The sequence below is a fragment of the Oxyura jamaicensis genome, chromosome 4, assembly GCF_011077185.1.
Source record: "Oxyura jamaicensis isolate SHBP4307 breed ruddy duck chromosome 4, BPBGC_Ojam_1.0, whole genome shotgun sequence".
In the NCBI taxonomy this organism is placed as follows: Eukaryota; Metazoa; Chordata; class Aves; order Anseriformes; family Anatidae; genus Oxyura; species Oxyura jamaicensis.
The window spans coordinates 68,691,660-68,718,166 of record NC_048896.1 but is presented as its reverse complement, the minus strand read 5'-3'; the positions used below and the strand labels follow the sequence as shown (position 1 = coordinate 68,718,166).

Genomic DNA, 26,507 nt, shown 5'->3' with positions numbered 1-26,507 from the left:
GGGCCCGCTTCCTGTGCGTGTCACTCACTCGGCGGGGGAGGGGAAGCGCCGAGCAGGCGGCGGCGGCGGGGAAGGGGAGGAAGGAACGGCAAGAAGGGCCGCGCCGCGCCGCACCGGCCCTTGCTCGCGCTCCCCGGCCGCCGCCTCAGCCCCCCGCGGCCGTGCTGCCCACCGGGGGCGGCGAGGAGGAGGCCGCCGCCCCGCAGCCGCTACCAGGCCCGGGCGCTGGCGTCCCGCGGGCGGCGGCCATGTCTACCGGCGAGGTGGAGCGGCTGGCGGCGGACCTCGGCGGGGGCGCCGGGGACGAGGAGGAGGAGTGGCTCTACGGCGGTACGGACTCTCGGCACCCCCGGTCTCGGTCCCCCCGGCCCCAGCCCGCACTGCCGGCCTGGCTCTCCGCCCCCGCCACCACGGAGGGTAGGCCGCGGCGTGCTCCGCCTCACCAGGCCGGCCCGCGGCTCAGCGCGGCCCTGCTCCCCCTCTGCGCCCTTTAAAAGGGTCCCCGTGGCCGCTCAGTCCCCTCCTCCCGGCCGGCCCCTCCGCCCTGCCGGCCCGGAGGCGGGGGGCTCGGCCCTGAAGGCTGAGGCGTGCTGGGGCCTCCACACCTGTGAGGCGCCGCCAGGGCTCCCCCGCTGGGGGTCTGGGCGCTCCCGTGGCTGAAAGTGGGCTGAGTAAACTTTGTTTGCAACTTCAGGGGCTCCCCGTGCGTGCAGACGGTGGGGAAGGCCGGGAATTAAGCTCTGCATCGGAACTGTCAGTGTGGAGCGCGGCAGGGGGGTGCCATAACGCCTTGTGAAGGGGTCTCGTGTGGTGCTGGGGAGTAACTGAAAAGTTCACAGTGGTCTGCATGGCACGGTACCTGCTGCAGTGGTAACTCTGGGCTTTTATTCACGCCGGCTGTGTTTCTTTTATCTTGTAGATGAAAATGAAGCAGAGAGACCAGAAGAAGAAAAAGCTAGGTGAGTATTTTCACAACTGGAAACCCTGTAGTGTGGCTGCACCTAAGTTGTATTTGCAGTAGCCTTCTTGCCAGCTGCTTTAAAGTCCATGGTACCTAAACACTCACACTGTTGTCTAAAAATCTTCCTCAGGTAGTATGTTTTGTCTGCTGGAATGACTTGGCTTTTCTGTAAAATGGCTTTACCTGGGAGATTGTGATACTTGAATATGAATGTGTTTGTGATTTTCAACTGTGTGGATGTTGTCCTACATGAGTACTTCATTGATGCTACTGGATATCAGCATTTCCTTATGAAATACTATCAGTTTTTTTTTTTTACTTTTACAATTATTGTGTGTTTCTAGATGACTTAGAACTTAAGAATAAAAGACAGCCCATCTCCCCCCAAACCCTTTCAGTATAAAAGGAAGAATCCAAGGAAGCAATGAGATAACCGGCCAGTTTGATGTGCACGTCCCATAACACATTTTTTTGAATGGTACACAAGTCTTGGAAAGAAAGTTAGAAAAAGCTTTGAAAGTATTTAGGGAAGTCTGCTTGATTTATGAGGAACTCTGTGAGAAAAAGCACAAAGGTGTTCCTTTGAAAGTCTAGCTAGGTTGGTTGGTGGAGTTTGGTAACAGGGACTGAGTGGTATTTCACACTGAATGAGAGAAGGCTCACAATTTATAAACTATGGAAACTGCAGATTGTAAAAGTAAGTTAAATAAATAAAGGGGAAGACAGTTCAAGAACATACACATTATTTTCTATAGATGTCTTCTGAGTCAGCAGAGATTTTTCACTGAGAACTGTTGGCCTTAGCAACCCTTGTTGGACTTCAGGTCCATAAGCTTGCTCAGTTGCTGTTTTTGAACTGATGGAGATTTTTGACAGGCACATTACTGCAGTAATGCCTTCCACTAATGGACTGTGTATGATACCATTTTGGAACTGCTACTAGATGCAGTATTTGATTTCCATTGATTCCTGTAGTATAAGAAACAGGATTATTTCCTGTTCACCCTTTTCCATGTCACTCAAAATTAGTTTCCGACCTCTGTTGCATTTGCCCTGAACCATCTCTTTTCTAGGATAAAGAATAACTTGCTCCTTATTTGGAAGCTACTCCATATGATTCAATTCCTTGTGTTTGGTTATATTCTGTTGACCTGATACCTTTGGGCAGTAGTACTACACCTTTTGTCAGTAGTACTGTTGTTTAAGAAAATTATTCGTATGGCAAACAAAATGATCCTTAGTGGTGTTTTACTCTAGATTCTGGTCAACAGAGTCTGTCTAGGTTTTTGGCCTCGGTACATAGTTAAGAACTGGAAAAAGGAATAAATTGTGCCTTATTTCTTATGGGCTGTGTTTAGAATCCTGGAGGCATGACAGCAGTTTCCCTATTAAAAGGTTTGGTCTCTGGCCTCCCAGTTTTGGCATTCTTCATACATAAAAATAGTGAGCTTTTATTCGGGTTTGTTAGCTAGTCTGTCATTTTACCGGGTGATGAAACTACATGGTTAACCTTGAGTCCCAGGGCTGTGTCTTGGTTGGGTTGGGTTTTGGTGTAACACTTGTGAGTGGGTATTTTGCCAGCAGATGGTAGGATCAAAATCATTCTCTGCCTTCCAGTTCATATTTAATAAATGCTGTCAGTTGCTCGCTCCTTTGCAGAGTCCAAAAAATATGTTGTCAGTGAAAGAATATTGTTTTTAAATGGCTTCCTGCTTACACTGCTGTTTGTGATGCCACGTTTGAACAGAGTTAAAGGAACTGTGGAAAGTAAAATATTGCTGTGTCAGAAAGAGCAGTTGGTAAGCGTCTAGTGAGACAACTCATTTGCATAAATTTGACACTGCTAGTCATTTTAGATGAACCAGGAGTTTAAAAATTTTCACAGTTTTCAGTCTTCAGTTAAAACATAATCAAATTCATTATTGAATTGTAGCCATTCTTGTTGGTAGAAGAAAATCTTAGAGTGCAGATGTGGAAATTTTGATTCAGTGCTACCTTATCTATGGGTATCAAAGTGTATTTTTCCATTATGTCTTTGAAAAGTGTCAGTCTGCAGGGGAAAAAAAGCACCTGTTATTCTCCCTTCACATGTTGCGGAGTATTTCACTTTGATTTCAAAAGAATATCCAGGTATAGCACCGTATTACTCTAAAGTATTCTATAAACATCCAGTTCATGTGATTTGTGGGAGCCAAGTGCTAGTTTGCTGATACAAATTTATTTGAGAACTTTTTTTCAAATTAATGCAAAAGACAAGTTGAACTTTTTATGTTCTCCCGAATGATGTATCAGTGCTTTTTCATCGTTAGTTGGTGTGTAGAATAACACGTGAGTCAATAACTAGTTTGATTTTTTTCCTGTTTGTTTTTGTTTAAGTGTTCCTCCCCCACCTGGAAGTGAAGAAGAAGCTGCAGAAAATGGCGTTGCGAAAACGGTATTTTAAATGTGTATTTGACACACTGCTTGAATTTGTTTTGATTTAATGGTAATCGTAATTTGGCTGGGACTTATAATTACATGAGTTTGTGTAAGTGTACGCCTTGGGCTTTTTTTTTTTGTTAAAGGTTTTTGACGCTATCTGCAGAAACTCTGTAGAAACTAATAAGCTAGAAAATCCGATTTCCAGCTACAGCCCGCTTTTCAAAACTATCTTAAAGAAAATAAATGGTACTTCAGTTTCTTTTTTTTTTTAGGGGAAAACTGGTGCTTCGAGACAGCTGTCTTCTCCCAAAGGCATCTTTCTGAAAGTGACACTCTCCTTATTTTTCCTCATTGATAGGGAAATAAAATCCTCTGGTCATTTTCCTTTTTTGAACATGATACATAACAGACATTTGCAGAATTGTGTAAAAATATGGATCAAAAGATGAATGACGAGTGCCTTTTAGAGGCAACATAGCAGACTTGTTTGGTAGCAGTCTTTAGTGTTCAGTATGTTAGTCTGTCTTATACTTTCAGTGTTATGATGAAGGAAAGGGCCAAGAAATGAGACTTACGGTTGCAAAGTTGATGCAAGGCCTCGGTTTACTGTGGATGGGAATGATGTAAGGCTGTTGTATGAAAAAAAGCCTGTAATTGTACTTCATGGGCATCTTTAGCTTGCAATAATTCTCTTAAGTGGTGCAAAAAACTTTATCATATTTGTGCAATTTTCAAGGCCTGGCTTCTTTCTAAACTGTATTTTTCTTCAGTAGGACTGGTACTTTATGAAAGATATTCAGTCTTACTTAAAGTTGAGGAAAAAAACTGCATATTCAGACTGAAAAGCTTTTTATTGCAAGTGCATCAAAGGTTTTTTGTGTTGATCCTAATACTGTATGTGGGCCGTAGCTTTAATTTTAAAATACTTCTGAAAGTTCTCATTGGTTCAGATTCCTTCCTTAGGATTATTTTTATACTTGCATATCTTCATATTTTTCACCTATAAAAAAGCTAGCATCATTAGGATATCTTTAGAACATCTTCATCAAATTGGGAACATCATGGTAAGATCAGAAAATGGGAAAGATGCGCATTAAGCAGCAACCTAGAAGAAATACGTAGCGTTTAAGTTGCTTGAATAAAAAAAGGTCAGTAGTTCTCTGTGGAGGGAACTAAGAAATGACTGTTTAAGAGTGAAATTGGTTTTGGTTGGAAAGGTACATGTTCCAGACAAAACTTTATTTTCTGTTTGATGTGTTTGTAATGGCTCACTGCTGTGTGGGCTGCCACGTAAGGGAATGGAGAACTTGTTCTCAGTAGTGGGGCATTGAAAGACTGTCTTCTGTCTTCAGCTGTCATTGACAGATGATCTATTCTGATTAAAGCATTTGTAGTTTATTTTTTTACATTGATTGGACACTTCCTTGTTAAGTAAGCTATTATTAATGTATAGCGAGGATGAAGTGCACTCCAACTTACCTTCCATGCAGCTGCTTATTTTTGTCAAATTTATGTGCCAGGCAAGTTAGTAAATGGTTAGATTAGGGCTAGAGTGCAGCTGCATGTGGATAACTGCAGGCTACTGGGACACAACCACCTTGGTTTTGAAATGTTTGGCCTTCTGCTGAAGGATTTAACAAGGATGTCGATAGGGGTGATTTGACTGATGAGAAAATTTTTAAGGAAGTTCCTCAACAAGAAAACTGCTGTAAGAAAACTAATGAACTACAGGATATGAGCAAAAGTCCACCATGGTTAGTTGTAGAGTAAAAGAGAGAAAATAGAGGGTAGAAGTAATGTTCCATTTTCACAGCGACAGAAGGTCACCTCCACTGGTGATTGTCTGGAGTGTTGTGCACAGCCTGTGCTGTTCTACGTGTTTATAAATTATTTGGTAAAGTGGTTAAGTTGTGGGACCACAAGTTTTCTGATGTTACAGAGTTATTCAAGGTAGTAAGAACAAGGACCGTCTATAGAGAACTGAGTGGTTAATAGATGGTTGTTGGAATTCTATGCAGGAAAAGAAGAGCGATGTTCATGGAAGGAAAAACAGCTTTATGAGTACATTGATGGTCTCTGAGCTGATCATTACCATTTATGAGAAAGCCGCTAAGCTATGTGGAAAGATCCATTAAAATGTCATTTAAGTACTTGTCTGGAGTCTGAAAAGCAGTCAAATTTTGGGCTGTAGCCGAAACTGATTAGGGAACAAAACAGAAGAGATAATTTTCTCCCTACATAAGTTCATATTTTGGTCACACCCTGAATTCTGTGAGCAGTTCTGTTCCCCTCATGCCATAAAGGCTTTGTTTCAGGCGTAAAAAAATGAGAGAAGAAGGGCAGCACAAGTATTTGAGTTGCTCTGGATATATAATTGAGGATAGCAAGAAGCTAGTGTCACATACCTTTAAGCTCTTTCCTGAGTGGTGAGATGACAGTAGAACTGGTGTGTATGAGCTAGGTAGAGGGAAGAAGGTATTAAGATAGTGGAAACAGTTTTATACTTATTTAGGAAATGTCATGCTTCCAAAACGGAAGCTTAATATTGAAGATACTTTCCTGTTTTGATCCAGATATTTCCAGTATTTGTAGCTTTTGAACAGATGAACCTAACTTTTCTGTTCATGGTACTCTATCCTGAGGTCTAGGAAACGGAGAATTTTCTTCTATTAAGGACGTCTAGATGGGTAGTTTGTCTGGATTATTTTAACTGCAAGTTAAACAAGTTAAGTGACTTTTTCCTTTGTAGAAGGTGACCGAGGCTGAGGATGACAGTGATAGTGATAGTGATGATGATGAAGATGATGTTCAAGTCACCATAGGGGATATTAAAACGGGAGCTCCACAGTACAGGTAAGTTATTTGCAAATATTACTGGAGGAGCCTTAAAGATTACATGTAGTTATTAATTCAGGCTCTTTAATACTTGTCAGTTACAAATTTTAAGCATAGGTATCCTCAATGTATTTTCTTTCAGCTCTTTAACAAAGTGTTTGTAATGATACAGTGACTCAAAACCAAAAAAAAAAAGGCAAAAAGAAATCAATGAAGTGTCTTAACTCATACAACGCTTCCTTAAGATTTTGTTCTCAGATTATGAGAAATAATTGCATTAAATATTTGTAAACTAGAGAACTGTATTTATTATGAAATAGCTATGTTACCTAGCATTTTTGGGGTCCTGTTTGTGACATTGATATTTTTGTTGCAAATGGAGTGGTAAGCACAGAGAACATTAGAAACATTTGTACTTGGTCCTGTTTGTTGTGGATACAGTTCTAATTAGAACTCTCTAGTTTCAATTCCTACTGATGTTCTGAAATAAGATTTTAATGTACTTCAGGATGCAGCTGCTAGTCTCTAGAGATGAATTGTCAAGATCATGGGTTAGGGATTTGTATCATACTTTTTTTTTTTTTCCTACTGCTATTGCCCCATGTTCCTTCTTTTGTTGATAAAGGGCTTGTTTTTCATTGAGCGCTTTTGAAGAGTGTTAATTTTACCCAAAATAATTAAATAATATAGTTTTTGTTACACTGAAGTTTTATGAGGGAAGTGGTTTGCTTGTTTGTCTTGGCAATCCTAATGTTCTTATGGTTATTAAAAGTTACTAGGATTTTTTTTTATTAAAATGAATATAGGTGTGCAGGTAGGTCTGAATCATATCTTACTGTATTTTTAGCTTTATAATTCAGGTAATACATTCATTTTTGAAACATAATCTTTTTAAACTTTTGGTAGATCATATCCTAAAGTAACTATGCAAATCAAAGTGATAGCAAAAATAGCCGTTCTTTCGATTCTTTGTCTGTTTTCAATAACTTGCGGTAGGCCTGTGGTGTAGGCAGTGACCTCAAATTTTGTGAGACTAAAGCAAAACTAAATTTGTATTCTTAATGGAAAGAGCATCAGCAAATTCACTAATTCAGAAAAGAATTAGCAGATGCTCCACTATCTAATATGAGTAGAAAGTTTTATATTGAAATAGTTGTTCTGTGAAAAATCTTTTCTGGGCAAACTGGTCAGAAAATTCATGAAAGGGGCACTCTTCTAAAACAAGCTCATCGTTTCTGTTCATCTTAATGTCATTACAGCAAGTTCATTTGTCAGATTAGATTATTTTTCTTACAGTAGTCACCCACTGCTTAAAAAAAAAAAAAAGAAAATCATGTACAAATACAGCATGGGGTATCAGAAAAAAAATGTTTTGTGTCAGTTTTGTACTTTGGTAGTATAAAGTAGAATGGAAAAAACTGCATGGAAACAGTACCATAAATCCTAACCCTAAACTATACACTGCCTTCTAATTCTATGTTATTCTTGTTATGTTTATGGGTTGATATCACCTATGTGGATAAGCTATTCTGCACATAAGTGGTAATGAAAGCTAGCTCTCACTGTTCCAAATGAACAGTGTTGTAATTCCCAAGGTAGTTAAATCAATTCAGTGTCTAGATTTCTGAGTGCATTTTTATGAGGAAAGCTCTCAAGTATTTTTGAAAGTGAAATTACATATATCTTTCTATTGGTTGCACAAATAGATAATTGCTAGAAGCACATTGAAAAAGCCTTTCAATCATCTTAAAGAAATGCTTGTATTTCCACTTTTGTACAGATTAAATGAAATAATAATGAAAGCAGCAAAGGATCTGTCTAAACCCTCTCTTTTATTTTGTTTTTACCCTAATCCCCAGAGTGTCATCTGTATCCCTAAATGAATTTCGTTTTTCCTTTTTCTCTTCTGGTCCTGTCCATTCTTGTTTCTATCAAGGTCTTTACCCTTTCAACTCAGGAAGAGTGACTGGGACTTGCTTCACAACTGTTTATTAGTTGGAGAAGTTGCTACTGAGCATAGAAAGGTACTCTCTCTTGCTCCTAGGCTGATCTCTTTACTTTTACAGTTACCAGCTTGGAAAGCTAGAGATTCAGGATGGTGATTGAGCCTGGGTCCAGTTTGTTTCTGGATCTAGCTAATTCTTGTTTTATATTTTCTTCTGGTTTACAGTTTTCTCTGTCTAATTCAGTTTTCTTAATTTCTTTAAGTTACGGAGCAGCTCCTGTGAATCTCAATATTAAGACAGGAGGACGAGCGTATGGATCTTCTTCTGGTAAGAAAATTTACACCATGCTATTACTAAAAATGCAAAAAAAATCAGTAGGAGTGCATAGTCTGTGTCTGTGTTTGCTTGTTTAGCCTGTTAATTTTTATTTCAAGTGTTACAATTGATAGAACTCTTCTTAGCAGTGACACAAAGTTCTAACTTTCTAACTTTTCTTCACAGGTGTAAAAGTAAAAGGGGTGGATCTAGATGCACCAGGGAGTATTAATGGCGTGCCACTTCTGGAAGTAGATTTGGACTCTTTTGAAGATAAGCCTTGGAGAAAGCCAGGTAATGCTCTAGTTTATATGAATTGATATGTATGTATTTAGAAGGTTATTTTAATAATAATTCCTATTTACTGCGTGTAAGAATTTTCTACCCTACAGCTAGAAGGTACTGTAGGATATGATTTACCAAAAGCTGGTAAGTTACCAGTTGCATTTGTATTATGCCATAGTGTGTGGGCATGCCACGTTTCTTAGTATGCATCCCACACACGTCAGCAAAAAGAGACTGTAGGACAGGGCTTTAAAAAAAATCACGAATATGCTGAAATCTTCTTGGGAATCTGTATGTCTGTGGATGTTAATGCTCTTGATCTGCACCATATTACAGAAGACAAAGCAGAAGGGAAAATAGTTCTAGCACATTTGAGCAAGCAGAGCAGTGAAATATAGCAATTTGTGCTTCTTTGTGTTTGTACACAGGCATCCATAAGCCTTGAAGACTGAGCTGGTACCGCATGGACTTCCTATGAGTCTCCCATGTATATTGTTCAGTTGGCTCAAATCATTAGGCCAGACTTGTCTGGCTGTTTGTTTTTCTATTGGCAGCATCTCTTGCTGCTGTGCTTAGTTTATTTTAGTCTTTTTATACTACGTTGGCAATGCAAATAGTGTCTTCAGAACGGAACAAGAAAAAGAAGCCTTTGATAATATTCTGGTATTTGAATGTTAGACTATGTTTAATCCTTCTTACAATATAAGTACTTAATGGCATCAAATTAAACTAGTTTCACTTGTCAGTGAAAGAAGGAGACAAATACGGAGTATACATTTCAGTAGCCTGGCTTTGGATCAATACTTAATCCATTTTGATTCTGTAAATAGAGATACATAATCAGTGAGGGAAAAGATCAATTTTGCAATGTCATAAAAACTCGTGCTTTTCTACTTCAAGGGGCTGATCTCTCTGATTACTTCAACTATGGGTTCAATGAAGATACCTGGAAAGCTTACTGTGAAAAACAAAAGAGAATACGAATGGGTCTTGAAATTTTACCAGTTACCTCAACCACAAATAAAATTACGGTAATTACTACAACTTTTTTTGTGGCATTCTACACGTTCTTTTTCCCTGTAAAGCTGCTTGTGTGTCATAAGCTTGTTTTGCCCAGTTCAGTGCTTTTGTTGTAAAGTCTGCACCTGACTGCCCACCCCTAAGCCTAGAATGTTCTTGTGTTGCTTTTCTGGCAATCTGTGTGGGTAGTGTCACAGTCTAGCTACAGCTAGATCGCATCTGTACCATTACTCAGAATGTGGCCCATCAGTTAAGACTTGTATGGTATCTTAATGGGCAATGTGTTATTTAACTTAGGCTGAAGACAATGCTATGGAAGTAACACCAAGTGCAGAGATTCTCGATGGCAGATACCATCTTTTTAAGGTGAATTTTAGTAAACTTTTGTTGGTTGCTCTCATTTATGTCGAGTATTGCTTCCCATGCCAACACAGACTGATAGAAGAAAAACTGAAAAGGATGCAGCCATTATTTCAAACTCTCATCTTACATAGGTGACTTTCTTCATATGTCACAAAATGCTGAGTAAAAAGTGTTGCTTTGTTCGTCATCCTTCTGCAAGCATGTGGGTTAGTGGCCTGGTGTACTAACAAATTTCCTGGTGAAGCTAATTTTTCTTTATGTGATGGTTTATTATTTTTAGTTGTAGCGCATTTGTTTGTACAGAGTAAAGAATTTGTGCAGATGTGCTGGGGAAGCTTTGCAGTTTATAGCATGTTTATTTTTCCTGTGGCCTTGTAGCTTTTATTCTGTTTTGTAACACTTATCCTTGGCAACTCTGAGATGTGAAAATCAATCTTTTGTATTTTCCTGTTGTCCTTTTGAGATTAGATGTCCATAAATCAAGTTATATATATCATCTTTCCATTAGGAAATGCTGATTTGCAGGGAGAAGAAAAATCTATTTGACAGGATTTATCTTTAGAATTGAACATTGCTTTCAACTTCTTATTTTCTAAAATATTATTTTGTTTGACACTAAAGTTAAAATACAAAGGTTATTTATTCTGTTCAGTATACAGACAGTTTTGTTCTTGAACTCTTGTTAAACTGACTTGGAACTGTTTGTTGCTTTCTTCTGTATGCTCCTGTAACAGAAGTCTCAATTGCAGAAGGGTATTTTTGGTATCATTTGTTTCCCCTCATAAACTACTAAAGCGCATCCAGATATTTTAACTATATCTTAGCAAGAACAGATCAGAAGCTTGTGGGGCTTCTTGCCTTCCTCATTTGTCACAATAATAGTGTTATGGAATGGTGGAAATGCTGGGTAGTGGGAGTTAGGATTTTTCATTGTAGCTGTTGACTGAACGTACTCTCAAATAAATGTTTTTGAACTTTTGGCCTAAAGGAAGAAGGATAAGTATTCCAAATCAAAGCCACCCCTATTTCTTTGTCAGTATTGACTCTCTGCAGTTTCTGGAGGTCCAGTGAAGAAACAGTACAGATAATTGTGTTGCAAGAGTTGAAGTAGGAAAGAGCTCGTCATGCATTTTACAAGAAATGTGAATATAATTGTTATTTTGTTAATATTATTTCTATTCTCCTGAAATATGAAGTCTCACATCACTTTGGTGAATCTTCTATGGCTGACAAGACTATCTCCTACATTTTCAAGTTACTCATTAATTAATAGGAATCTTACAGATTTTTCATATAAATACTTAAACCACACTTACTATTTTTAATATTAAAAGGTTTTCATATTTCTGGATACTGAAGTTAATTCAAATTTTAAGGAATCTTAAATACTTACGTGTTTTTGTGGATTTGCTACAGAGTTGTCTGTGATTAGAAATGAGATCCAGCAAAAGCTTAGCAGTTCACTTGCCTACAGAAGCTGTGAGAACGGAGTCCGTATGATGTTATATCATGAATGATCTAGCAGGATCTCTATACAGTGATTAGTATTTATTGCTAATTATGAAACTGTTAAGATATCAGGGATTTTAGATAACTAAACATCCAGGTTAACATCCAAGTTAAATAGAAAATGCTTTTATCGTTTCAGGATTACTTCTGTGTGGGTGTGTTGTTAAAAGACAGTTTCAGTATAAAAGGTTGGGGTTTTAGTTGTATTAACGATTGATACATTTTTGGCCACTAGCTTCAAAGTAGTTTTGTTTGTTTGTTTGATCCACTTGGAAGGGCACTTTATTTAAGAAATAAAATATTTATAGCTGTGTGGTTGATCCAGTCAGTAGGAGTGTCTTTAAAAGCTTAGTCTGTACAGCCCTGTCTTTAATGCTAACCCATGTAAGTTTTTCTTTCATATTTGATGTGCTGTTGAAGACAAACAGTACTTGAAGTAGTTGCTCTAAAGCTCTTGCATAGTTTTAATAATGTCTCTATGGAATTTTGTAGTGCTGCAGAAACAACAGTATGGTTTTAAAGTATTTAATTTAATTCAAGCTAATGGAAAACCTTGTAATGTTGGCATAATCCAGAGGATGAGGTGACTATTCCTGGTATGACTGGGAAATCAAGTAGTTACTAGATCTTCTTGTCAGTAAAGCAGACAGAAGGGTTTGCTTTCTTGTCTCGTACTTTACTGTTGGGTAGCAGACTTAGTAGCTAATTCTGTCGTTAATATTATGGAGTTTGGTTGGTTTGTTTGTTTTTGTTTTTAATCATTTTGCCTCTTTAAAAATTAAGATGTTATTTTGTTCATACAGGAAATTCTCCAAGAAAATCAGTTGGGTCTGTTGTTCACGTCCAAATTAAATAAGTTGAAAATAAATATTAAAACTGTATAATTTTTGCTAATAAATTATTCTCTGGCACATTGCTTCTTATATATACTAATATAATACTATATACTATATATATATACACTACAGTACTTAAATTATGTAGTCTTTTAAAATACAGTATTTTATTAGCTGTGCAAAGGTGTTAGTTCTTTTTAAATCTGATGAAGGTTGGACTTTCTCTTTGTGTTGGCTATGTGCTGTGTTGAGTGTTGGGGCTACTGTACTTCTGAGTTAAACTAACGATAAAACAAACTAATGATAAAACGTTATTTTGAAGGTACAGCAGGGCAGAACTGGAAATTTGGAGAAAGAGTTGGCAGTGCAGTCGACCAAAGCTGATTTCACATCTCCTCCTGCCTTATTCAAATCAGGAATTCCAACAAACAGGTCAGTTAGACAGTTGTAACTGAAGACAAAAACCCTTTTTATACTGTTACTTCTGTGTATTTCAACTTCATGATTTTTGTAGGAAAAAGACAGTATGTTTCTGCAATAGGTAGAAGTGGTAGGAAGAGTGAGCTATTCCAATCACTTCGAGCTTTCAATCACCTTTACACAGGAATGCTGTACTACCTTCTTGTCGGTTCAGAAAATAGAAAGTAGAAGGAGAGGGACTAAGATCATCAGGACCAAGTTACAACGGAGGTATAAAAATCCAGAGGTTGATGTATGACACCATGTTGTCTGTGTAGAATGAAATTGGCCAACAAAATGTCTCCAGCTAGTGTCTTTTGTTCTGTAGCTTTGGGTATTAACTAACACACCTTTTCAGATAACCAGAATTGCATTAGGCACCTATTACTTCAGCAATTGGAAGGATTCCTGGAACCCATTCTTCTTCCTGTAAGGTAGCTTTAGCTTCTCCATATTTGAATATTTTACTGCACTTTCTTTGAAATGGGAGGATAATTTCTTTACTAGAGTTTCTTCCCCTCCTTCTCCCAGCCTCAGGCTTTAATAAGTTCTGTTCTTAATTGTAATTTGCTGCTACTTGATACCTGGCACTTAGCTGAGAATGAATCCGTGCTTCTGCTTTACTTTACTTATGAAGTCTTATGAAGTTATTTCATTTAGGAGTTGTTTTTTTTTTTTTCATAAATTAAAAGTCATTGTACTGTACGTCATGGCAAGGGAAGTAGAGCAGGTTGTATGCTTTCAGCAATTTAAAGATTAGTGTCTATGACTCGCTTTTAGTTGAGCATCCATAAGTATCTTGACTAACTTCAGGCACTCATGTTTGTTTATTCCACCCTTTTTGATTCAGTTTAACGCCCAACTATGTTTGTCTTGGTGGGGGGAAGTTGTACTTGATCCTTTTGCTTGCATTTGCCTTTCATTCCCATCCAGGTGGCCTAAATTCTTTTCTGACCTATTAGGTTTTAATAGATTTGAGTTGTTTTTATCATTATGTTTTTCTTTGTCTGAGAAGCAGTAAAAGTCTCTTCCGCACTTTGTACTGAACCTGTAATGATGTTTTCACTTTTCTTTTCTGAATTGCTTCTAATTTGTGGTGTTCTTATAATGGAGTTCTCAAAATTGCACGTAGTGTTCACAGGGAAGTGATTCAAAGTCTGTATCTAGTACAAATCTTACAGGATTTCAATTCTTGATGTGTCTCACTAGTGGACAGACAAATCTCTAAACACTTTAGAAAGTAGTTTCTGACTGGGATATTAAAATACAGATAAGCTTAAATTTGGGGGGAAGATGCGTTGTGTAAACCATGATTCTGTGAAATTTGCTTTTATTGTGAAAAAGTTTAATACTTTAGGGTCGTACATGTGCATGGTATAGACTTCAAAAATAAAATCTTTGTCATATGCTCTAGCTAGAATAAATATATATTACTCTAGCTATCTTTATACTATAGCTTTATCTACTACTTTTTTTCTGCCTGAAGCTAGCAATTCTAAGTTTAAGTGACAATCTTTCAGATTTTTTAGAGATTCAGACTTAGCGTACTGGTTGTTGGTCAGGTTTTTTCCTCAGAAATGTCAGGCTTGCCTTGTTTTCTTCCAGGAACTGAATTTATATAGGCTTCCCAACCTTTCCTTTCTTTTAAGAGTGCAAAGCCAGTAAATGAATTTGATCAGTTGCATAGCTAAAGAGGAAACAAAATGAACATTTCCAGTTCTGTCATTTGTGCATTCCAGTGGTTAGAATAGACAATTTTATATGCGTTTAGCCTGAGTACTGTAACTGTAGGTGGTTACAATGGCAAAGCTGACTTCTTCCCATATTTGCTATCTGCTGTTTTGGCTGCATTAGATTAAGATACGTTCTTGTGTAAAGAAGACGGTGTTTACCAAGTGGTCAGAAGAGATTTTGAAAGAAAATGATATGCTCAAAAGTGTAAGACTAGCTCAGCGAGTATGTCTTGACTGTATGGGTTGTATACATCTACTCAAGTGACTTCTCCAGAATACAATTATCATTTTCTGTATATAAAAACTGCATTGCTGATTTCTTTATAACCAGGCAGTGTTTTATGAGATTGGACTGTTTTCTTTAAAGAGCTTATTTTAGGTAGGCAGAACTTTTTCAACAATTCAGCTCTATAACTTGAAGTAATTGCCTTTATGCCCTGAGGCATTTGCAGTAGAGCATTGTTGTGAAACTGCTAGAAGCATTTCTCACCTAGCAGTAAAATGTCTCTCAGCTTCTAGCAGTAGTTGATACATTTGGTGAAAGGGAGGAAAAACTGGTGCAACTGGATATAGTCGCATTGGTGTGGGAATTGGTAAGGAGCTGGGAATGAGGAGAAGAGGAATTCAAAGAGCAGAAAAAAGCAGAAAAGATAGACAAGAAAAGAAAGACCTAGACAATTTATCTCAGCAGAAACAGCGCCTCTTCTCAGTCAAAGACAAGCACTGCCTCCAGAAAAGCCAGTTCAGGCATCGGAAAGTGGCAGGAACTGTATAAGAGGGCCGAATCACCCAAATTAAGGTAAGAAAAAAAATAATCAGGGCATGGCCCTGATTTAGCATTTTAATTCGCCATGTACTAGTCAGGCCTGCCACATCACTTCATGGCAAATTTAACACGTAGATATTGCAGCACATATTTTCCTTTAGTGGGAAGTCAGAGGACAGATAGTGGTTTTTTTTTCCTGTTTGTTTGTTTGTAAACAAGCATTAAAATATTTTTGTGCCCATTTTTTATTTTCATCTTAGTAGATGTTTCCATACAATAGCGACCTAAATTTGCTCCCCGTCCTCAAAATTTCTCAAAGATCTATCAGGAATATTATTCGTTATCAATACGGAAGCTGCATTTTACAAAGTAGAAACAGAATTATTGCTCGCCAGCAAATAAAAGTTACTACTTCACTAGAATTGCTTCTTAACTGTTTTATTCAAAGAAAAAATCTGTGGTTGTTCACACTGTGAAAGTCTGAGAAACTGTGCTTGAGTTTATAAACGATCACAGTCTTAATCTGAACTGTTGGTTGATTAGGAATGAAACTTGAACCTCTTGTCTTGACTTTTTGGTATTAAGGGTTGGTTGCTGAATTGCATTACGTGTTGTGTAACCCTGAAGGAGAAGTTAGAGCATTATGGAAGTGGTTTAGTAAATGCACATCATACACAAACAATTTAGTATCAAACAGAATGTTTGTTCACTAGATGCAGTTAAGATTCATTTTATGCATGGTCACTGTTAAGGTTAAAAACTGAAGGAACTCTTTTGAGTATAACATCTTATGGACTGTGAAGAGAATTTGATATATTTCAAACCTGTCCTAACAAGGCAGGTCATTGAGATATCTTACTGTTTTGTAGAGCAGTACTTTTCTTTACTACATTTGTCAGGGTCTGTAAGATAGTACTTATTTAGTAGCAAAGGAATAAGTAGAAGTTTCATTTAACAGCTGGAGGCAGAAACTGGCATTTTCTCATTCCTGTAATATCTAGAATAGCTCCCTATAGTCTAACTGGGTTCTGTCAGGTACTCTTGGCTTCTTACCTTCCATTTATGCTTTTTGGGGTTATTGCTAAAGAGTACATTGCATGTAGATGGATTTTGCTTTCAAAGAAATTAGCCTGTTCTTCAGCATTCTCTGTGTTTCAGCCTTTCTCTAAACAGAATTTTTATAGAAAATGGATTGTGATGTATCATTACTATGGAAAAAATTCAGGTTTCTTCTGTTTCATGACCTGGCCTTGCAAGATTAATGATGAAAATTCCAATAGATACTGAATTATTTTGAAGAAATGTGTGTTCTGTATATAAAATCAAAATCTTGCTTATTGTATTAAATTTGTTTGCTTTTATATATCAGTAGCAAATGAGCTCAAAATTTGAGGACGTCCTCAAGAGGAAGAAAAGTATAAATTGCATAAACAGGATAAGAAGGAAAATAAAGATTCTGAAGTCTAGTATAATTCTTAGTTCTGTAGTCTAGCGAATAAAAGTGGCATCCAGTAGTTAGACCACTTTTGATTTCTGGAAAGTGTTATTTAAAAATACAGTTCATTTTTTACCTTATATGTGGTGGTGATAAGAACTGATTTCTGAAGCTATGTATTTAGAAATTTATTTTTTTCCTCAATTTCTTTTTGCTGTGTCGAACCTAAATAAGCTCTGTTTGCCATAAGAGTTAGCTCTCTGAATTAATTCTCCAGGGAGGGCAGTCTTCATAGTGTGAATAGCTCATAAATAACCATTTGTTAATTAGAGTGAAGTCATACGCTGAGTTGCTGGAATGTCCCTTTTAAGCTGTACTTTGCATGAACTCTGCTGTGGGTTCATGTGTATCCCACACGTGTGGATTGCCTTTTATGATCGGGTGTATCCACTGGGATTGCATCTGTATCCCAGGTGCCCTGGCTGTGTAAGGGGTGAAGCAAGTCCTTTCTTTTCTTTGCAGATAGCGCTGAGACAAACCTAATAATGCCTGTTTAACTTCTTATCAATAAGCCAGACTGGCTGAGCAGTCTTTGAAATTTCCCCACGTGCCAACTTGCTATGACTTAGTCAAGATCCAAGGCTTCACATTGGCCCCTCTTAGAAAGATGATTAGCTGTTGTATGCTGGACACTTCAGATGCCACTTCTGTGCAAGTGAAGATAAAAGTTTTTGACAGAGGTGTCATCTGCTCCATTTGCAAATGAACATAAGCCGCCTTTTATTGGATCTCAAGCTCTTCTAATGGAGTACTTCGTGCAATCTTAGTGCGGTCTAGGAAATAGAGAATTTGAGAAATAGAGAACTTGTCAACTTCACAATATAACTGCAAATTCCTGAGCTCATCCCTTATTAAGGAAATGAAATCTTCTGACTGTTGGATAGAACAACAGACATCAGGAAGTGTGTGTGTGCATTTTAAAACACCAGTTCAGTGAGAACGAGTAGAGCATAGGTATGCTCATCAGGCTCTTTGTCTGATAGTGTTGCAGTGTTGGTGTTGATGCACATACTACTTTAATGCCCAGCACTCTTTCATGGGTGTCCACTGCATGTGTTTTCAGCCTCAATTCAGGAGCTGCTGACAGTGTGCGAATAGTGGAAGACAGGGCAAGTCTTCATTTGAAGTACCTCGCTGCCAAGTGGAAACCCTGTAAAACGGTGAAGTGAGCCAAGCAGTGAGTCTTCCAAGGGACTTACTGCTTTAGAAGAGACTTATCTAACATAAAAGGGACTAAAGCTAGGTAAAATGGAAGTTTTCTTGGGTAAGGTTTGAGATAATTAGATAACGTATCGATGCTGGAGGAAAAGCAGTGTCTTAGAACTCTGAAACCAAATGGGCTGTCAGATTGAAGAATGAGACAAAGTTGTCTTGTTATACAAAAATTTCACTTCTCCTTTTTTGTTTTGTTTTAGTGAAACATGGTTGATTTAGCAATTATTTTATAATACCTGCATTTACAATTTAGTATCTAAAACAACAATCCAGACAAAGTACAGCCATGCTAGATTACCATGTAAAAGGGCAAGTGGGGAAGAATAGGAAAGCGGGTGTTGATTATTTCAGCACTTAGGTTGAAACAATCCAGAAGTCTTGATTTCTAGGCTGGGATGTTAGGATCAGAGAATTTCTTCAACTTGTGTTATCCTTTGAGGGGCTGCTGTATAGCGTACGTCGCTGTAATTTGCAGATGTGTTGTCGGACTCTTGTACCACTGGATCTCTTTTTTCTTCCAAACTCTTGTGCTTAATGAGCTTGCTTTGAAATCCAGGAGCTGTAAAACCAAATACTGCAGAGCACTGCCGACAGGGCATTTGGATTATTCTCAATGTGCAGTCTTCCAAGGAACTTCCAGCTGTTCTCCCAGCTATTTGCATTAATCTATTTAGGAGTCAACTATACTACCAGAAAAAAATAAGAATCAGGAGCATCTCTTCTAAAAACTAGAAGTATTTTTCCTTTCTTTCTTTGCGCTTCTATTCCGAAATTTTCTAAAAGCTTTTCCCAGTCTTTCATCTTGCTCTGTATCTTGCTGTTGATAAATATTGTTAATTTTCTTTACTGTGGTGTTCTTTACAGGTGTGGCACTGGTGTACCTTTATTTCTCTCATCCATTAGAAGTGTAATTTTATACCTTGTTTTCTAATGGAGTTGACCTAAGTGAATCCTGCTTTTTAACCTCGTTTAGAAATTAATTGTGGGCTGCAAAGCAGATGGGTATTACTGTATCTGTATAGAAAGTAGAGCTTTAAATTGTGTAAAGCTAGGTTTCTGGATTTTTATTGTTTTGGGGCTGCAGACAGGAATGTTAAAACTATACTTTAGATTGTTCCTATCTTCAAAGTAGTGATTCCACATTGTCACAGAAACCAGGGTTTAGTTATAAGAGATGACAGTCAGATCTTTGTCATGCTATTTTCTGGTCTAGCAGCTATAATCCTTTATTTGAGTACTATAATCCTTTATTTGAGTATGTTCCCAAGTGGCTGATTAATTGAAGATTTTGAGGGACTTCAAATGGTAGTGCTTGTGTCCCACAGAATGCCATAGTTTCTTTACCATCAGTTTAGCGTTTTTATTCTGCTTTGAAAGGTTAACAAATAAAAAAAAAAAAACAAAAACTAATGCATGGTTGACAGCTCTGTGAAGAACTCAGATGCTCTTTCAGGCTTAAAAATACCTCTGTTAACAAACTATGTGAGTACATAACGGGAGCGAAGAATTTTGTAGTAGGAACAGCTTCAGTATAACAGGCATAAGTTTAATAGGTTGACTGGTTTGAAACTGATGTGAGATACATTTACATTAAAAATTCACACATTAACTCCAGCATTCACTGAAATAACTTAGCAGGCATCGTGAACGCTATCATTAAAAAATTTAATTTCCAGATGGTGTTTTTTTCTAAATAAGATGCAGTTCTTCAAATGAAAACTAACTAAAGGATTGTATATGGCCTTTCATATATAGCCATCCAGACAAGAGGGTCTGGTTTAGAATCTGTAATTTTATCTTTGCAGATTTCCTGACATGCTGATGCCAGTATTCCCGGTTTCTTGTCTCAACTTCTTTTTAGTTCCGCTTAGAAGTGTTTTTATAATCAGTAGTAAAATACTGCTTTTCCATAGTACAGTTTTGTATTCCGTTTCCTTAGTTTGATTCACATGGTCTGTATGTTGCTATTTACTGCAGCAATTGTTATGATTGTATAAAATAAGAATTTTAACATTTTCCTGATACTTCATAGCCATAACTGCTTTATAGGCAGTGCAAAAATGTTTATCATAAGAAAACAAAGTCAAAAATTTAAGAGGTAGCTAAGACTGAATTTGTTCTGAAGTAACAGGCCTTCGTCAAGTTTATCCTTACTTTACCAGAGCAGTTAATTTTTGTGTGAGTACTTCTGATGACAGTCTTAAAAAAGAAACACCAGGTTAGAAATATACATACAAGCTAGTGCTTAAAGTAATTGATCTGTATGATCTCATCGTTATGTAAAGATAATTCTGTTTGTCACGTTTTGTCTATTATTTTATTAGTTTGTGATGTTTTCATCATTGGAATAATAAAATACAGTGACCTCTTACTAATCACATAAGAGAATGTGGACGGGAAAATTGAAATAGCACCGAGGAGCGGTCATCTCATCTGTGACTTTGTGAAATGTGCATTGATGGGAAATGGAGAAGACATAGTTGTTATCTGACCTGTGTATCTGGACATTCTAAAATATATTTGGAAGAAAAAATTGAAGATGGAGGAGAAATTTAGCTCTGTGTAGTTATTAGTGCTACAGTTTGTTCATCAGACCAAGGCTTGTTTGCAGAGATAAAAGTAGCTTTCTTTTAACAGTACTTGACAGATGAAAGACTTGAGGGAAGAAAAAAAAAAAGGTGGATTTTTGCGAATATTAACTAAGATTAAGTACTTTTTATTAGAAAGAACCACAACGATTTATTTTAGGCTTCTGTTCTTTCCTGCAAGTTTGAACCCATGAGTCTATGTATGTATTTACATTTAAATAGGGAAAAAAAAACACAGGGGACAACACGTGTGTTTTTAAGGAAACCTCTGTAGTCTTTCTCAGCAGAATCAGCTCTTATTCTTTTTCTTATTAATGCAGGTGACTTAAAGGCAGTTTAGCTATTTGTAGAAAAAATCATTAATTTATAAGGGTTCATAAATAGAAGAAAAAATAAGGGGGGAGAAGGGTTGGAGAAATCAGCCCTAATCATCTGTAGTCATAGTTTCTAATTGCCTGTTACCAGTTGGGACAGAGATCATGGATTTATTGTTGCCACTTCCCAAAATGTCAGTTCAGTTTCCGGTGTTAGCCAAAATAAGCAATGATCATCATGATCAGTGGGGAACAAAATGAGAAAAGTGATTATAATACATAAAACTCTGCTGCCCTGAGAGCTGAATATTATCAGTGGTTCTGTTTATATCATACCAGAAATGTTATAGTAGAAGGGAGGGGTGCACAAAAAGAGAACTGAATAATTAAAGTTAGTCACTTGTGTACAAGTAGAAGTGTGGATTAGTTCATCTTGGGAAAGAGATGACTGAGAAGAGATGAAACAGAGGTACCAGGAATACTGTGGCACCAGAGAACAGGCATTTGTACATGATGATTTTTTTTTTAACACAAGGACTGTAGGGCACCAGACACAAAAACAATAGCTGAAACAGGTTGCATCACTGGAGGTTAAAAACACAAGTGTGTTTGTTCAAAAGAGATTGTGCAAATGCAGGGTAATGAGGGACAATTAAACACAGTGCTCAGGTTGCATAGGAAGTCACTAAATTTTTGATTGGCAGAAACCGGGAGGGAAAGTTTTTATATGCATGCTACTTTTCCTTTCTTCTTTCTCTAAAAATCCATTGCTAGCTACTTCTAAGGTGGGTGTTCTCAGGGTGTTATGTTCATAGTTGCCTAATTGGGTTGTAAGGGAGACTGAGGTGAGTCTTCTGCTTTGTTACCAGTTTCTTTAATGAAGGTGATCAGTGTTTAGCTATGCAAATGTTTCATAGAGAGGCATTTTGCCTTTGGAAATCTGAGGAGCAGAAGTATGAATGACTGGTCTAACATTCCTTTGAATTTGATGCAAGACTGTATATTCTGAGACAAGAGAGATGCCTGGTGATTTTCTTCAATATGTGCTGCAATATCTATAGAATGCATGGAACAGTTTGCTTATGTTTATTTCTGCCTCCTAACTTACCTTCATTTGATCTTCCGTGGAATCCTCTTGTATGGTTTCTGCAGTTTAAAATTTATTTTTAATGTTTTTTAATTATAGATATTTTACTTTAGATTTTTTAGCATTTCTGTTTAATGTACTCTTTCTTTACTGATTTTTTTTTTTTGGCGATCTCCCTGTATTATTCATTATGTTTTTTTTTCCATCAATGACAGAAGTATAGATTTATATTCTTATTGGGGATGGAAGGAGAATGCGGAGATACAGGAGTGTTTGCTGCATTGATTGTTCTACACACTTGCATATTTCATGAAATTTATCATATTTAACGTTCTTCAGAATGTCTTTTATGTTTTGTACAGGAGAAGGAACTTCTGGCATTCAGAATAAGAGACGTCCCTAAGAATGTCTTCTCTCTCTTTCCAGTTCTGCTAGTTGATTCTGGTTTGTCCTGTGTTGCAGGCGATTATCTGGCACAATAGATGTGATTGGACAGACCATCACTATCAGCAGGGTGGAAGGACGACGGCGTGCTAATGAAAACAGCAACATACAGGTTTTATACTGCAGATTTGCAGACTATCTTCGACTAAAAGACGTTTTTGCTTTCACCTTAGCTTCTGATTAAAACACTCCCATGTGTAGAAATGAGAAATAGAGAAGTAGCTTTAATTTCAGGAAAAAAGTTATGGCAGTTAATTGAGGTACATTAAGATGAACCATCTGATATATTTCAAAAGATAAATGTTTTAGTGTACTTGGAAGGAAATAAGCAATCTTGCAGACTTTCAATCCAGGAGACAGCACCGTCTCTGCTAGATATGCATGGGATAAAGTTTTGTTTACTATGTGATAAAGATAAATATTTAAATTATTCCTCCCCTATTCCTGGCAAACACATGCTGAAAATCTCTTGATACATATTTGAAGAAATAGTCCTTTCAAAATATATTTTGAAGGAATAAATCGTTGATTGTGCTTTTTTTTTTTAAAAAAATGTACATAGTAGTATTTTACCATAAGTTACAATACTAGTCTTTATGGGCTTGGATTATCTTCAGAAAACAACTAAATGTGTTAAGGTCAAACACACTTTCTCTTCTCGTGACTCTACCTGTGGAGAAGAATCAAGTTTGCTTGGTGCTCTAGCTGCATTTCCATGTCAGCTTAGGTTAAGTTTAAACAATGAAAATAATAATGGATTTTAGTGCTTATACTGAAAACACATCAGTGTGTTTTGCAGCTGAGCTTCTCATAGTGTTTTAAATAATTTAAAGTCTTATTTTTTTTGTGCCTTTGATTTTTTTAAGAAATATTTTGCTTTACATACACATTTAAGATGGTGGTTTGGGCCCTATTCAGATGGCCTGTACTCCCTCTAAAATCCTATGTTCATTGTACCCTAGTGGCCCTCAGAGGTACTTCGCAAGTACGGGATACTGAACATAGGGACTGAGGTAGAACTTAAACTGTCTGAATATGGCCCTTTAGGTGCATAAGTAATATATTCCTGATATAGGAAAAAGAGGAAACCTGTCTTCTACCCTTTTTACGTAGCAATTGTAACTATAGTTTGATATTTTACAGGTTCTTTCAGAACGATCTAATCCTGAAGTAGACAATTTTACCAAGCCACCTCCATTTTTCCCTCCAGGAGCTCCACCTACCCACCTTCCACCACCTCCTTTCCTCCCACCCCCTCCAACTGTCAGTACTGCTCCACCTCTGATTCCCCCACCAGGTAAATATCCTGCACCACATACAATATGGGAAATGGGAGACCGATGCTTGATGATAGAGAATTAGGGACAGCACATTCCATGCAGATTTGACTGTGTGTGTAGAATTTCAGAATTTTGTGTTGTACTCTTCTCACCAATATACCTGCAAGGCAGAAATGGAAGTGGATGTCTTTACTTTCTCAGTAAGAGTAGCCACAAGTAGTAAATAATTTCTTAAATACTGAATGTTGGGTCCTCTGTCCTTGAGAATGTTGGAAGTGAGAAGCTCTTTTCTGTGATTCAAATACTGTTAATGCTATTGAGAGGTACGTGTTAACAAATGATTCTGAAAACCTTTGAACTAAAAGCATGACATAACAAGAATTTGTGTCAAAAGTTGGATTTTCTGATGTCTAAGGTCCAAACACCAACGGAATCTCTAATTCCTATTTCCCCTCACAGTATCTCTGAATTCTTGGAAGTCTGGTAAGAAATGCATTTGTGCTGCATCTTTTGTTTTTTCACTTAAAGATCTAATTAGCACCTGATCTTTTTATCCAGCTTCCTGGGTCTGTGAATCTTAGAGAAATCAAAGCTTTTTGAAAACTCTGCTCATTGTTAAATGTTTGAAATTTACTGATACTTACTAAAACGAGAGTGCATCAAGGGCATTTGTGCAACTCGTGTAGTTATCTGAGTGTTGTTCTGTTAAGGAATTTAAGTTAAAAGGTAAAAAGTGAAAAGTCAAAATAGATACAGAAACTTTGGGAAGTATCTGAGTAGGAAAATGAAGGGTTTGTTTTGTAAGAGGTGATGTCATTTGGAGCCCCTTTCCTTGTTTTCTCCATTTGTTCCTTGCATTTTTTCTTTACTTGTGCTAAGTCTCGTTGAAAGGTTTCTTGCATTTTCATCTGCTTATGGAATCTTTTAAAAGTGTTTTTGTTAATTCTCTTACGTATAATCAAGGAAGTAACATTATTATTTCTGTACAATGATTTTGTGTGGGACTCGATAGGATTTATATCCTTTCCCATGGAATATGTTGCTTTGTTCACTTGCTGGTGATCTAAAAACTATTAACTCCTGCTGCATGTTAAGCTCTGGCTCTCATCAGTGATCATTATGCCCAAAACAATGTAACCTAGGGTACAGAAGGGGGAAATACTTAAAAATGTTCTCAGTTATTGTGTGTAAATGTAAAATATGGTAACTGAAGAGAGAATATGCTACCACTCTGGCAATTTTGTGAAGTTTCTTTATTGCTGAGGGGATAGAACGGAAAGGAATATAATCCTAATGCTAACTAGTATTAAACTATATTTAAACCTTTCTGATGATGGAATGTATTCCAAGTTTTTAGGAAGTAACTGTTATTTTAATCGTTGTGCAGAAAAGCTGCATATGATTTTAAACCAGACAGGATTCACCCCTACTGCAAATGCTCCTGGTGCAGCGATGTCATTTAGTTGTGCAGTACTGTTCTTATCAAACCCCTCACCTGTCGAGCTTTCTAAAGGTGAAAGACATGCACACGTGTTACAGATCTAGCAAGCGGGTTTAGCTTTAGTCTCGTGGTTTGCAGACAGGTTTATGACATACACTTGTTCAGAAAGTCTCCTTCAACATCCTTCCGTGCCTCAAGTGGATTTGAAAATAACGATTAAGAGCTGTGGATTTGGTTTATTCAGGGCTGTGTTTTAATTGTGCTGTTGCCAGCTCTTTATCTTCAAAGCTGTTCCTAAAATAGAATCTGCCATCCCTCCTAAGTTCAGTGGAGGAGGAGGGAAAAAAGCCCACTCTTACCAAATATTAAACTGGGACTACTTGCCAGAAAATTTAAGTATTCCAAATATAAAACATCCTCCAAAAGCCCCTTTGAAAAAGGATCTTCCTTTGAAGTTAGCTCTCTTGTTCTGAATTCATTCACTCTTGTGATTCAAATCTTCTTTGAGGAATGAGTCCTGGAATTATTCAAATGGCCAAAACCAGAAAATTCCGAAGTACTGCTAGGAGATCTGTGGCTGTTGCAAGCAATGTGTTGGTTTTAGTTTTCGTGGTTTATTGCTGTGTTGGATTAATGTAAATCTAAAGAAGAATGTGGATGCCTCTGTTTAACAGCCTGCCTAACAAGTTTAAATGTTGTTTTATGTGTTGTGGTTTAAGAATACAGTTGATGTATTTTTGTGTGACATGTATTTTTGAGATTAGGAAAAACTTATTGTGAAGCATTAAACTTGCATTGCATAGTTTGGAGAAGTTTGACTGCTTAGACTTGCACCAAAGCTTAGCAATTAACTGTACGGCTGCTCAGCCCATAGTGAAGTGTACTCTTTTATCTTGTGATGAATAAGAGACAATTTGACTTAGTTTAGCCTGACAAAAGAAGTTTTTACCCTGAGTCAAGTTGTACTACGTTGCTGTGGGCTATTACACAGTTCAGCTAACTTGCAGAATGTTGCTAAGTCAGGGCAGCATTATCATGCTTGATTCCTTACTTAGCAAGCATAGCACATATGGCATTGCTTTCCTTTAGTAAAACCTACTTGGTGTTTCCAAATATTGTCCAGCCTTGAGTTGGTAGATTGGGATAGAGCGTCCTGAAAGCAATTTTGAGCACGTTAGGTAAAATTCTGTGCTG

General features: G+C 37.4%; 1 protein-coding gene across 7 annotated transcripts in view; it reads left to right on the top strand.

Moving 5' to 3' along the window:
• Positions 1 to 26,507, top strand: part of FIP1L1 (factor interacting with PAPOLA and CPSF1) — a 43,625-nt gene continuing 17,118 nt past the window's right edge. For 2 of the 7 annotated variants that reach the window (XM_035323758.1, XM_035323757.1), the window contains exons 1-12: positions 3 to 330; positions 920 to 959; positions 3,338 to 3,395; positions 6,132 to 6,235; positions 8,426 to 8,490; positions 8,665 to 8,772; positions 9,664 to 9,794; positions 10,081 to 10,149; positions 12,814 to 12,923; positions 22,611 to 22,704; positions 23,736 to 23,889; positions 24,332 to 24,355. In XM_035323758.1, coding sequence (XP_035179649.1) covers positions 249 to 330; positions 920 to 959; positions 3,338 to 3,395; positions 6,132 to 6,235; positions 8,426 to 8,490; positions 8,665 to 8,772; positions 9,664 to 9,794; positions 10,081 to 10,149; positions 12,814 to 12,923; positions 22,611 to 22,704; positions 23,736 to 23,889; positions 24,332 to 24,355 — 1,039 coding nt within the window. In that variant the 5' untranslated portion in view covers positions 3 to 248. Of the gene's footprint in view, positions 331 to 919; positions 960 to 3,337; positions 3,396 to 6,131; positions 6,236 to 8,425; positions 8,491 to 8,664; positions 8,773 to 9,663; positions 9,795 to 10,080; positions 10,150 to 12,813; positions 12,924 to 15,374; positions 15,483 to 22,610; positions 22,705 to 23,735; positions 23,890 to 24,331; positions 24,356 to 26,507 lie in introns of all 7 variants that reach the window. The other 5 variants (XM_035323762.1, XM_035323764.1, XM_035323759.1 and 2 more) reach the window with 5 other exon arrangements.